This window comes from Diadema antillarum, unplaced genomic scaffold (genome assembly GCF_040938485.1).
Source record: "Diadema antillarum isolate AM-2024a unplaced genomic scaffold, OU_Dant_1.0 scf00000055, whole genome shotgun sequence".
In the NCBI taxonomy this organism is placed as follows: Eukaryota; Metazoa; Echinodermata; class Echinoidea; order Diadematoida; family Diadematidae; genus Diadema; species Diadema antillarum.
Genome location: NW_027270944.1, coordinates 186,107 through 200,808, shown reverse-complemented (window position 1 = coordinate 200,808; position 14,702 = coordinate 186,107). Strand labels below are relative to the sequence as shown.

At 37.4% G+C, this 14,702-nt stretch overlaps 1 protein-coding gene across 1 annotated transcript in view; it reads left to right on the top strand.

The window, feature by feature from the left end:
- The window catches only part of LOC139715766 (histone lysine demethylase PHF8-like), a 30,682-nt gene extending 22,744 nt beyond the window's left edge, over positions 1–7,938 (top strand). Inside the window, exons 15-21 of the mRNA XM_071627307.1 lie at positions 218–381; positions 933–1,048; positions 1,470–1,564; positions 2,140–2,372; positions 4,724–4,932; positions 5,466–5,682; positions 6,737–7,938. Of these exons, the coding sequence (XP_071483408.1) occupies positions 218–381; positions 933–1,048; positions 1,470–1,564; positions 2,140–2,372; positions 4,724–4,932; positions 5,466–5,682; positions 6,737–6,831 (1,129 nt within the window). The 3' untranslated portion in view covers positions 6,832–7,938. The remainder of the gene's footprint in view (positions 1–217; positions 382–932; positions 1,049–1,469; positions 1,565–2,139; positions 2,373–4,723; positions 4,933–5,465; positions 5,683–6,736) is intronic.
- Positions 7,939–14,702: the final 6,764 nt, after the last annotated feature.

Here is a 14,702-nt window from a genome sequence, read left to right as displayed (position 1 = left end):
AGGTGCATGTTGTACGTGCAAAGTCTGTGCTAGTGCAGTGGTACCACACGTTTTTGAGAAGGGATGAAATTTGTGGCATTCTAATCCATCTTCCTCATTGAATGTTTCATTTCAATGTTTGCTGTGTTACCGATAAAATATTTACATTTACACAATGTCGTCGTCTTCCAAATTCAGCCTATTTCACTGCGAGTCTTGTTACTCTTTCCTGCTTCAGTCGGAGCAGCTCACCTGTGCCAGCGAAAAGCGACGGCTTTCACTCTTTGACGAGAAGGGAAGGGAGCAGCGAAGACATAAATGTAGAAGAAGAGACAGGGGAGGACATGAATGAAAGAAAGAAGCTCCTTCATTCACAAGGATCTCTGAAACTTAGGTTATCTTGTAAGTAATTTCCCTAATGTAACCTTTAAACTGATAATATCAACTAGTCTAACCTGCAAACATTCTCTTGTGTGCAGTCAGGCCCACCTCAACAAATGTGAATATTGTCTGACAAAGATGCCATGTTGTTTTAAGATTATGATGGTTATTGATTTGTTTATTTCTTCCTCAATTATCATTCACAGTATGGAATACCTTGTAATGCTCTTTCAAGTATGAGAAAACAGAATAGTGTGGCCTTTAAATAGTTGGTATTATTCGTTATTATGTACATGAAATTGGTCATTGTGTATCTGACATCATGTCTTTTTCTTATGTTTTCTAAAAAGTAAAGCAACCCTGCTTCAGTTTGAAGCAGGGCTGTAAGAATAAATTTGTCCCTCTTTTTTTATTAATTGATTTAGGGAGCTTCTTTCAATATGACTCACCTTATGCCATCAGTGGCCATAAGTCAGTGCACAAGTATGAACTTGACCCCAAATGATTTGAGACTGAAAAGTGTATATCATGAATTTGGTAAAGTTATTGTATCCTCATATTATTTACTTCAGTCAATGGTAAATCCAACCACCAAAGTGGGCTGAGTAGCTCAACGCAAAACACGTCAGCAACCTCAGACACGCTGGACTCGGATGATGACGTCTTGCCATCAGAAAGAAGCCCTCGGGTATGTTTTGGACTTATCATCATCATTCTTGTCCCATCACAATAACTATGATTTTCGCCTCATTTATATTTGTAGGAATACTAGAGGAAAATGAAAATTTGATCGAAGGAATCATGTCAGTCATGAATTAAACTTCTCTTTGAATACACAGTGTATCTTTACATTAGTTATTCATGACAAGCCAAACAGATTCATAGAGATATACCTTTGTGTTTTCTTTGCCAAGCAACAGCCGATGTAAGTCACTTGACTTCAGCCAATAAAAGTAAAAGCATGTTCAAAATTCTGCATCCAGTCTAGCTCATCAAAACAAGTTGCTATGTTGTCATTCAACTTTGACAAAGCGATGCCATATGTATATATGTATGATATCTTATGTATATATTTTTTACTAACCATTCTGCTATTACAAATTGTACAGGTACCACAGATTAGCAATGTAGATGTCCTTCTTCAAGCCACCAAACTGGAGCCTCTTCCTACCATCAGTCTGGCAGACATTGAGGCTGAGTTGAAGTGAGTCTTCCTCCTCACCTCCCGATCCTTGCTTCAATATGACAAACAAGGATTTCCTCATTTGTGTACTGTACAGGGATGGAACAGGTTTTGATTTAAAGAAGTGCAAATTATGTCTGATTAGAGTAGCCGTCAACTCTTGGTAAAGGTTTTGAAAAACATGCATGTCACATCACTTGAATCATTAAAGATGTCATGATAAAATGTAACAGTGTGTCAAATGTTAACTACAGCTGTACCGACCATGAGCCATCTTCCAGCAAAGTCTTGTAAAAGTTGTGAAACCTAGCCTGCCTGGATTCATAGATGTAGTCAAAGTATTTCCAGAGGTTGAGAGAAAAGCGAATCATAGTTAACATGATGTAGGGCAATGTCCCTCACACAGACTCATTGCTAGAGTAGGAGGTAGTGCTTTGATTTCTTTGCCAGCACACCACCCTGAGGGAGTCTTGGTCACAAGCTGAAACTTCCAAAGATGGGTGGAGATCAACTGATGAAGCTACTGGTGAAGGCACAAGGCAGCTAAAATCTCTTTGGCTCATGCTCTGTTCATCTTGTATCTGCATCGCTTACAGAAATCAACCGGCATCGCCGGGGACACAAGATGCCATCCAGGGCATGTTGTCAATATCGTTGCCGGGACGATCATCCTCGCGCCTTGGCCAAGGTCATGATGGGGATGACGAGGACAATGACGAGGACCACGATCACCCCGGGAGTAGGAGAAGTCGGAGGCGGAGGCAGAGAAAACGCTTTGCCGATGAGATGGACGATGACTTGCCCAACTGCTTTCAGGATGCAAAGTATGGTAAGTCAATATCCGTCTTATGGTACATGTACATCCTAGAGTACTTTCTGCATACAGGCGCTTACACTTGTGGCATGCTGTGCAGTTTAGAAAGTTTTCAATACCAAACATATTTTTCCTTTTGATGGGCATACAAACATAAAAAGAAATCCGTAAAGAGTTGGTGGGGAAATTAGGAAAAGAAATGCTTTGGTCAAGGCTTACTTTACAGGGAATCAGTGTATGTCTGGGGAAGTACATAAACAACCCTATCCTTTTTTTTTTGGTAATCAATTGGAAAATCTAGCACATCTATATTTAACACACTGTTTAATTTATTCAAGATTAGCACCACTGTATATTTGTTTGCTCACAGACACAAACACAATGACTGGGTATGCATACAGACCCCTGTGTCTATGTCTGTTTTTTGTGTATTTATGTTAAATTGTATTTTTTCCCTTGCAGCTGGGAATTCCCTTTTTTTATAATGCTGCAATGTTCACTATCAGCAGTTGTATGTAAAAATCCACAACATGTAATATTTACAGAGAATTGGGTTAATACAGTGCACTACCGTTACAACGAACACGGTTATAACGAAATTTCCTTCGCACTCCCGGGTTGGCTAACTAACGTTAGGCACTGTATTAGTTCTCCGCCCACAGCGCGCTACGTATCATTAGCGGATGTGTTATACACACATTTCATTGTAGGATGCATTGTGCATCATTGCTTTTGAAAAACTTTGTTAATCTGCCACCTGAAATCTATTCGAAATCAAAAACATTCTCACATTAAAAATGGTTTTGTCACCTGTTACATATGGTAAAATACATTTGGATTACAATTATTTGTGTTTTTATGGAGGAAAAAGGTGAATTAGGAATGTCTTTTGAGAGCGATGAAAATCCGTCGCCCCAGCTGATCTCCGATTGTGGCGCGCGTTACATGCAATGTGAATGTCTGGCGACTTTAGGTAGTGGCGACTTTAGGTAGTGACGACTTAATGGTAAATTGACGTTACTGTTTGGGGAAACACATGCAGAGTGCAACATTAACTATATTTTGCTACATTCATCTCGAGCAAATTTGGAATGAAAAAAAAAATACTGTGAGAAGAAAACTTACAACCATTTAACAGTACAAGTGTATCATTAGACTTTCAATCTCTACACTTTTCATGTGCAAGCAATGTGAATTAGTCTCCTTTAGTCAAGTCTTGACTAGTCTGGTGATGTCATTTTAAGGTTTTTAATGGAATACTTGTCTGTTTCCAAAACTCATGTGAACAAATCAAAATGCTGCAATGTGAATGAAAATATCTTCACTCATTTCATAACTACGTTCCAACTGGATAAGTATGAACGTCCATACTGCACTATTACTTGTTTTGCCTTATACATTTTCCTTCATTGCAACTTTTTTCTATGCATTTCTTCCTTGTCTCAGGCACACTCCTGAAGTATGCTCTGATTAAATACTTCACTTGATATCTTACAACCACAGAAATCGCTTTGTTTTTGCCCTGTGTATTTTTGTCTCAAAAATTGATGCTAGAAGTAATGTGTACACAGATACTGCACACTACTTCCACAAGTTTGAAGAGAATGACCAGAATGCGAGCTGAATTTGACTGTTTGAAGAGCTACAACATTTCACATAAAAATTCGCATCAAAATAATTTCTGCAGAGTTTCACCAAATTACACAAAGGATTGCTTATTGATACAATGTAATGCCGAGAACAGATGTGGCTACAGTGCACTCCCGTTACAACGAACACGGTTATAACGAAATTTCGTTATAACGAGGTAAAACTTCTGGTCCCAAAATTATCACCATTAAAGTCTATGGTACAAAATTCGCATATAACGAACACGGTTATAGCGAAATTTCCGTTATAACGAAGTCTTTTCCGAGCGCCACAGACAAAGAAAAACAAAAGAAATGTGCTCCGTTATAACGAAATGCGAATTGCTTTCGAAAATACGTAGCGGAACAAGCATATCATATAGCATCTCTGCATGGGTTAACGCTTCACACCACTGTGTGTTCGCTCCTTGTGTCACGCACAGTTTCTGAGGGGAACTTGCGTTTATTATTGTAATACAGTTATCCCATCACATTTCACATAGCTTTCCAGTGTATGATGAGTATTCAGCAAACATAATATGATATTATGCACGTGGCTTCCTTGTTTTCGTTATATATTGTATTTGTTCGATTATAACGAAATTTCGTTATAACGAAAGAAAACTGCCGGTCCCGAGCATTTCGTTATAACGGGAGTGCACTGTATGATGCTATGTGGTTGAAAAATTAGAATTTAGAAACAGAAATACGCTCCTCATGTTCCCCTTCCTTGGACAGTATATCCATCACTGGACGATGACGGAGATGGCCCCCTGTTCAAATCACGCAGCAAGACGCCCAGACGGGACCCCATGGACCTGCCCTGGAATCCCAAGGCTAAGGTCACCACTCCCAGCCAAAAGCCGGTGAGGCCAGTCAGAGAGAATGCCAGGAGACCAAACATTGAGACGGGATTGGCGGATGCCGCAGCCAGGTTAGCCAATAAGGTAAGATATTGAAACTGATTGACAAATTGCACTCTATTAATGTAGATAAACACTGATTATTGAGTGATTTAGTAGCAGCCATGATAAAAAAACCATGGGCATACATACTCGGGATGCATTTGAACCAATGATCTCCTGATTACTGGACAAGCGTCATATCCACTAGACCACCAAGATTCTGCCCAACAGCCAGTGCTGGTTTTAATCCTAATAGTATGCAGCAGGTACTGCATACTAGTAAGCAGTACCTTATTCAAATTAATGATTTGTGCATCGGGTTGCATTGTTCCTTTCATGATAAGTTTTCACACTTCCTTTAGATTAAAAAAAAAATTACATTACATTAGAAAAAACAGAACAGTCGAACTTGCAGTTGTGTGATTTAAGTGTGGTGTCTAAAAAGTGATCATACAATGTATTTCACACAAAATAAAGCAAAGTAAGATTCAGAATTTAGTCCTTATGTAAAAGGGTTGCAGTGGATACCATCATTTGCTTGGGTTTGACAAAATGTTCTGAATGTTTGTCTGCAGCCGAGACCAAAACGACAGTATATCCGACGGAAACCTCTGGCACCCAAGAAGGCACCGGAACCCCTTGAGGACATTCCGTCAACTAGCAGCGCCTTCCTGGGACAGTCCCATGATCCCTTCTTCTTCCAAGATGCCCTGGATGTAGAGGACATTGACCTCACCCAGAGTGCCCCGGCTGACTTGCTCAAGCCTGCCACAGCACAAGGACCAGGGAGGCGTGAGTTGGATTCCCTTTTTTTTTATCAGTAGGGCTTTTATTGCTGCTTTATGGTGTGAATTAAAGTGTGATCATCAATCTAATAGATTTCTAAGAGTTTATTAATGAGCATTTATGCAATTTGTATATGTAGATATGATAGATTAATGGTAGAAGCTACAGAGGAGGGATTTTATAAGGCCTGATTAAAGTGTAACCTTCCATTTTTCTTCAAGAATGGAAAGTTTTTCTTTATGTAGCGTACTCAGATTCTTTGTGCAAAAAGAAATGCATGAAAGAAAATGCGTGACAGCAATATAAAGAAAATATGAAAGGAACTCCACAAAAATTCACTTTTCTAGCAAAATGAAAGAGTACTTCACTAACTGCTTTTAGAAAGCAGGGGGAATAAGTGCTACCCCTAACATATGTCAGTATCAAGTTGATGGAATGTGTAATTTACATGAAAAATGAATTTTTATTGAACTACCTTTATATTTTCTTTATATTGTAGTCCACTCATACGTTATAACCTCTAGTAATCTCCTTACCCAGCAGTTCCAACACCAAAACTTTAAAAATTCACAACTTTTGCATCAATTACCCGATTTTCCTCAAACTTTCACTGATGTGTTCTACTAATGTTACTGCTTTCACTCAATCCACATTGCTCTTTGGGTTTGCGTTCCCTTTAATACAAATGTCCATCTTTACATTTTGTTAAAAGGGGGGGGGGGGAACAAGTTAAAACAAACAAAGGATGTTTGGATCAATATCTTGAGTTATTCCAGCTAGCCTTAAGTTAGAAAAGAAGAAAGAAGAAGAAAAAATATTGACAGGAAGGAATGGAACATGAAGCTTTGGACATTGCTGACTGACTTTTCAAGTAATTATGAAGTTGCATTAGAAATTTTGCCTGCCATAATATATGAGTACGGTTCTTACTCTAAAGTTTTGGGTGTGCAATCGAAATATTAATGCAAATTTGGTTTTCTGTTCTTCTTTTTTTTCACAGGCAACTATTTAGCATGAAGAATTGTAATCATTTTGCGACCCTGTCTTTGTCTTTTTTCAGCACCCAGCAAGAAACCCCGGAAAGGCATGGCAACCGCCAAACAAAGGCTCGGAAAGATCTTGAAACTACAAAAAGGAGGAAGATTAATCATGTGATCCTTGATTTTGCGGTGTCTCATCTGTCATCACTTTGTATCCCAGCCACACAAGAATTCAGTGGAGCTTGAGTTTAAAGACGGCATCAATATCTTTCTGTGCATCCATTGAAGGAGTCTGATAGAGTTCAGGACAGAATAACCATACGAAGGACGACATACTTGTGGCATAATGCATAGCAACTTTGCCCGACTGAAATCTGTTTATCTCAATGCACAGCGTATCCATACAAAGTGCATTATTGCATAGGTTTGTGATGATAGGTCACACACATTACAGCAGACGTTTGCTAATATCCACAGTGTCTGTGACTCATGTCTGTAACAAGTGTTTTTCATTTACTTTTTTTTTTTAGTTCATGACTATCGCAATACTTTTGTCTTCCTCTGCTGAACTACTGATGCGCGAGTGTGGAGTTCGTTCAGTTTACAGTCAGTGCCGAGATACCTGTTTCATAAACACGTGCCATTCTAAAGTATGCATACTGAGCATGGGCCACCTTGTATCATTGTGATTTCAGACTCGTCTACGCTCCCATTATCTGGTATCTATTTTATACATGATGTTTATGTGCTTATAAGACATGCACATATGTCGAGTACATGTATTGCATTATAAATTTGTTGCCATGACAGCATGTGTGCTTGTAAGCATTTTAATTTCATTGAGAAAAGAACATCAAAAGCCTCATCCTAAAAGAATCAGTTGAAGTGATACATGTACTGAAATCACACTCTCCATTGCAAAAAGTAAGAAAACAACAACAACATCAACAATATACAAACCAGCACACACAGTGAACATCAGAGATTTGTATGCAAACTGGCTAATGTAGAAGATTTTGTTTGTCAGCATTTCTTTAAGTGAACTTTTTATTGAAGCAGCCATTGCTTTATTTCAGTGCAGGTGTTTCTAACCACTGGACATAACACTGTTTGTTATGCAAGAGAGGACTAGATTTTTGTTGCTAGAAAATGTAGAGCAACTGATGTTGTGAAACATACACAAATTAACCAGAGGCCACATGGCACAATAGGGTCTAGGAAAAATAGAGTTTGTTATGCATGGGTACATTGCCTATTTCCATACTGTATGGGGATATCTAATAGGAAGAGATTGATTTTGCACATTGTCTTTTTACTGTTGGCTTTATTTGACAGATTTAGAAGATTTTGGATTTGTTTGTCTTGTCTATCTCGGTTTGTTGTGTTGTTTTATTTTTATACAGTTAAATAGAAAAGGGCATTGAGTGATAGAGACTCTTTATATGAGTGCTTGCTGTTGTCTTTTTTTAAATACATAGGATCATTTTGCTTCTTCAATATTCTGTTGTGTGAGAATAAACTTGCCATTATATACATTACGCTACAAAGGCTGGCAAAGTTCCTCAGTTTTTAGCATCCAATCAACTTCAGCCATAAAATTCTAGATGATATCTGCTCTGACTCTTTGTGCATTGACTCTCTTATCTGTTCAGCTCATTGAAAGAAATAGTTCCATTTCTTGTTTTTCCTTTTTTCTCCTGTGTTTTATTGTCTGCAGTGTGTTGAATCACTATTCTATTTTGAAGTTGTAGGCCTTGTACCTGATGATTTTTTTTATTTATTGTTGCTATGAAAAGCAAGATGCAGTGGATTTGTTCGGTGAGTCTAAAATGATGTAACAAGCCATGAAGCTGCCTGAAACAGTTGTTTCTTTGCAGTTGAAATTCACAAATTTTAGTTTGTCTTGCAGTTAACTATGGATGCATCAAATTTCTGTCTTCAAAAGCTTGCTTTCTTAAAACACTTCTCAGCTACAGTCTGTGATATAATCTTGATTGACAACTAGTTCATCATCTATCTTTTATTTTGAAGTATACACAACCAAAGCAATAATGCAAGTGTATCTGAATATTTATTTGTATATGAGACATTGTCATTTCATTGTTATCATCAATGTCATTATCATAAGTAATGTACAGGTGATCAGTGCTATCCCTTTTTGTTTAGATTCTCAGCAGCTGAACAACAATATCTGCCAAGATGATTCTAAAGCATTGTCAAGTTTAGGGACACAATTCCTTTATTAGCTATTATGAATACCTACAGGTAACTAATAGACAGATACATGAAGATGGCAACTGTCTTTTGGAGCACTGCATTGTGACACACACATTACCTTCCTAATATCACAACATAGAGGTAAATACTGAAAATACATTTAATTACACTAATGGCTCCAAATATTTTTCCATGTGTTGTCCAATATTTACACTAATGCAGTGCTATTTTATCCATATGAATGTTGAGTGTATCAGATTGAGTTGTAGAGCAGGAGATCACTTTAATGTCTGAAAAAAAGGGGGGGGGGGGTAAAGTTCTGTAATTCTTTTGTTAAGTCAAAGAATGCTCCTGTTGTAGATCGTTCAGAAAAACAATCTGCTTTCTAAGAACACTAAATATAGATAGTACCTTATAGACTCCACTGCAGCATGCAAATGTGCACATATTTCACAGAGCTCCACCATATCTTGTGTAAACTCAGTGCATTGATACCGACCTGCCTGGTGTACATTTTCCTCAGCACACTTCCCTGACACTTACCTTATGTTGTTATTCCTGTTGTTCAACCTCATAGAAGGCAGGAAATATTTGTTTCATGGCATGCAGAAGAATCACAAATGATATATATTCTCTATTATTCCTTTCTTTCCTTTTGTCACTTTTTCCATGTTCTCACTGGAGGCTCAGGGATTGTACAGAAAAAGAATTTGATAGCTAGATTGAAGTAGGCTAGATTCATGTATGAAGTGCCATGGTCACACTGTTGCACAAAGTTTGTGTGTAAGATCCATGTTACGGCTATTTTTTTTTCCGGTGTTATGCCTTTTTGGGGGGGGGGGGTTGTTTAACATTTTTTCAGCCTCACTTGCACAGTCACTGCAAATATTTCAAAGTACACTGCAAGGTAGAAATTTCGCACAAGAATTTGACCCTTTATTTTGTGAAGTCAATCATGGGTACCGCATGATATACCTCATAGAGATATGATATGTGGCTAGGCATGGTGATTGCAAGGGGAACATGTACATGTATCACAAGGTAAATTTTTTTTCTGATTACCGGGTTTACAGTGAAGTCTTGTTACAAGTTAAAGAGGTTGGATATAACAAAACCCTCTTAAAGCAAGGTGATTTTGTGGGTCCCAGCTCTTTCTAGTGCCTTGTTTTTGTGCCCTAATATAGTGAGAAGACAAGGTAATTGACATGGTTTTTAGGTCCTCACTATAATGAGGTTCCACTGTAATTTTCTAAAGTGAACCACTAGTATTTTGCTACACACAGTACATTGTACAAACAAAATTGCTGCACACAGCAGGGGGTGGCGATTGTGACTTCCTCATTTCACTATCTATAGCAACCACTAGGTGTCATGCATAGTGAATAGTCACCGATGACACCCATTATAACAAAGTCCGTGGGACTGGCAGTTTTCTTACGTTATATAGAAATTTAGTTACAGCCAAACAGTTAAAGTTTATAAAGATGCACAGGCAATAATCTTTGGACCTGAATTTTTGCTTCGGTTTTTCCTGCTCATGTAAAGGAGTGAACTTTATAATGTCGCCACACATACAGTGACTGTGGATGTCTTTTCTCACAAGCTGTCCATTGAAACTTGATCAGTGTGATTTTGATTCTCGGTTGACGCGTCACTCATAACAATATGATTTCATGTGGACCAAATGGAGTAACAAAAGTTGCATTTTGTTGTTGTTGCTAAATCACATCATATGAGAAATATGCATAAGTCCTTCACACTGAAATTGCCCATGTTTATCGCAGGTCTTTGTATTGTGGTTCTATGGCAGCTACATCTCCTACTGCGCCTACAAGGCCAACAGTTTATATACCAAATGTAGTCTTCTGTCTTTAATTTTTGTCTTCCTTTAATTAATTCAATCCCCCTACTGATAGTCGTTCGTGATCCTTATGATTGCAAGTCATGTAACAGTGTGACCATGGCATTATTTTTGCCTCTCTCCATACGTGGCTGTCTGAACTGGCAAAAACTGTCATAATTTTGAAAGATTTCTTTCAGCAAATCGACATTGATGTTAGTGGATGTGAAGTTGTACATACAATACATATGCCTGTATGTGTAGTATTTATATATGATATGTATACGTAGATCGTACTTGTACATATTATGTAAATATTGTAACATAAACGTGTTTCAGAGTGCAACATGTAGACAAAGAGGAATTTTGCAATCTTTTATTTATGATGACTTTGTGTTAATGTTTTCATTGTTTATCATACAGATACAATATGAGAAAAGTTGCATAATGTATACCTGTTCAAGATTTAGTGCTTCTTTTGAATTTTGATCATGTGGATGTGTGTGTGGGCATTGTGTGCATATTGCTGCTAAGTGATGATTTATGGTGACTGGTTTTTCTCATCAACCTTTTTTTTTATGCCTCCGCCAACGAAATGGCCGGAGGCATTATGTTTTCGGGTCGTCCGTCCGTCCGTCCGTCCGTCCCGTTTTGTTTTTGTCGATATCTCAAGAACCGTGTGGTGGTTTTACATCAAACTTGGTATGAGTGTATATCCTGGGGGGATAATACTTTGTTTGGATTTTAGGGTCACGGGGTTAAAGGTCAAAGGTCACAGATTATTTTGTGAAAAAAAAGGTTGAAAATTCATGTTTTTCTCCATATCTCGCAAATGGTTCAAGGTATCTTCATGGAACTTAGTATATATGCTTGTTCCAATGGGCAGTGATTATCTAGGGAAGTTGGGGGTCATGGTTCAAAGGTCAGGGGGTCAAAGGTCAAGGTCAACTCCTCAAAATGTCACTACTTTCCTTATATTTATGCAATGCCTGAGGGTTTTTTTTTTTTTTAAACTTGATGTATACATGTATTACCCAATATATATTCTGCGGGAAGTTTCTTGCCAAAAGGTCAAAGGTCAAGTGAAAGTGCTGAATTGCACTTTTTCCTCCATATCTCAAAAGTAACTCAAGGTATCATCATGAAACTTACATATTTATGCATGTTCAACCTAACAGTGATTCTCTTTGGAACTGTGAGGTCAAAGGTCAAAGGCCAGGTTTAGATAATGCTATTTTCCCATTTGATACTGAAATTATACTTTTTCTCAATACCTTGAAAATTACTCAATGCATAAACTTATAAAAGGGTCAAAAGTCAAGTAAAAATCATCAGTTCCCCAAATACCTGCACTCTGACATTTTAATCATTCATCCAATTGAACCTAGTTCTAGGAAAGTGAACATTCAGCACATTTGTGTCAAACCTGTCATTTTAATATTTTGCCAATTGTGTGAAACTGTCATCACACATTGTCAAGACATTGCACTATAGACCTATTAGGAGAACCATGCATTATGGCGGAGGCATATCAGTCGCCGTAGCGATATATCTAGTTTTTAAACACATGATTATTGTCCATTGTCTAAAGAGATGATCTGAAGTGTGTAGCCTGCTGTGAATTTTTCATACCTCATGATGTGGCTTCCCTTCAGAAGTATAAGATGAAATACACTTTATACTTTCAAGATACTGTTGGCAATATATTTCCTAAAAACTAATACACAACATGTCAGTAGCAAAATATGGGAATATTAAAGGACAAGTTCACCTTCATAGACATGTGGGTTGAGTGAATGCAGCAATATTAGTAGAGCACATCATTGAGAGTTTGAGGAAAATCGGACAATCCGTTCAAAAGTTATGAATTTTTGAAGTTTCTGCTCACTCAAGGCTGGATGAGAAGACTACAATAGCTTGTGATGTCACATGAGTACAACGATATAAAGAAAGAATAAAGAAAATTCAACATATTCTCACTTTTCTCACATAACAAAAGAACACTTGACTTCTCTCTTTCAGAAGGCAGGGGGAATAATATTACCCTTAACATATGTCAGTAACAAGTCAAAGAAATGTGCACTTAATTCAAAAAGTAAAATTTTGTGAAATTCTCTTTTTATTTTCTTTATATGGTTGTACGCATATGACATCATACACTATAGTAGTCTTCTCATCCAGCAGTGACTATGCAGAAACTTCAAAAATTCATAACTTTTGAACGGATTGTCCGATTTTCCCCAAGCTTTCACTGATGTGTTCTACTAATATTGCTGCATTCACTCAATCCATATGTATATGAAGGTGGACTTGTCCTTTAAAAAGGAAATAGAACAGTCAGACAGAATTGAAGGCAGTTATTTCAGTCCATTTGAACAGCATAATTGTATATATTTTTATATATTATATCATTTTATATATCTTTTAATACTTATGTACATCAGCATTTATATAAAACACACCTGCGAACAGTGCATGTTTGATTAAACTCAACTGAGTTCAATTTCATATCTTTTTTTTTCTAGAAATAGTTACAAATACAATAGAAAACGTGCAAATCGTTTTATGACTTAAATGTAAGGGATATCAGTCTGTGACAAAGGTCATTATACCAAAATTTACATACAGCAAGGAAGTCACATTTAATTTGTTTATTTTAGTCTTAGAAACATTCAATGTACAGGAGACTGACACTAATTGCAAGGAAAAAAAATGCACACCAAATAGTTTTGTGCACACGTTTAGGAAGGAAAATTATATCATGCAATTTTTCATCAAAAAAATTGAAACTGAACCTCAAGCTTATATAGCTATTTCTAGGTCCTGTATTACTATGTGTGCATACAATGTGTACTTGTTGAATGCGTACGTGTGTGTGAGTATGTGTGTGTGGGTGTGTGTTTGTGTGTGCAAGTGAGTATATGCTTGTGTGTCTTTTTGATGGTTACAGCTCCCAGCCCCCCCCCCCCCCCTGCACTCACACACACATGCACTTTTGGCTTTTAAAGAACATAAAGAGACAGGAAAAAAAAAACACCACACAAGTGTTAACGACAGATATTGAATTCATGCTAGGGATAGTACACCTCAAGATCATTCTCATATCAAAGGCCACATGCACAACCTCTCTCCTATATACCCACTCCCCCCCCCCCCCCCCATGTTTCAATGGCATAGGCACAAATTATGATTGAAACAACAGCTAGCATTCAAGAACCGGGTACAGAAAAGGCCCAATTTATATAATGCTTACACAATTCCCCACTATGGGTTGCAGGAGGATAGTCTCTGGTACAGTGATATGATGTTGTCTGGGCTGTATGTATTTCACAGCTGTAAGGAGAAAAGAACAGTAACTTTGAATATTTGGTCATCAAGTTTGACTGTACAGCAGTAGCTTTAAAATATCAATTTTGAGAGGGAGAAATAAACAAAATTGCTATATATTTTATATATTTTTGTAGGAAATCTTTGGCTTTCAATTTTGCACCTTCATTTAATTGCACAGGAGAGTTGTGAGATTCCACTGTTGCTTTACCCTATGTTTGCACATTTGTATTAACTGAGTATTGTTTTGTTATAAGCAGATGTGGACTTTCAAAATCCTATAGTCTGAACTTTGTTGATTTTTATTGAAGTTGTCGTTCTTCTTGTTTTAGGTATACAGCTGTATTTCATTTTATCTATTGAAGCAATTATGAAATGGTTATCTATACTTCAGAACGGGGAGTTATTACAATGTTAGTAATACAAAGTTCCAGCAACTGAGCATGGTTATATTTAGTGCTGAAACCCTTCTCCATGTCATTAATCCAAGGTTTATCTTTATTCAGTCAAATCTGAAATTGCAAGTCGCTAATAACGCATCTAGGGCCTATAACTTTTGGGTTCAAATGATTTCCCAACCTCTCGACAGTTCTTGTTAGCCTATGTTACAGACTTTATTGATATATCATATAATCCTGCACAGAAACACACATTTCACGTAA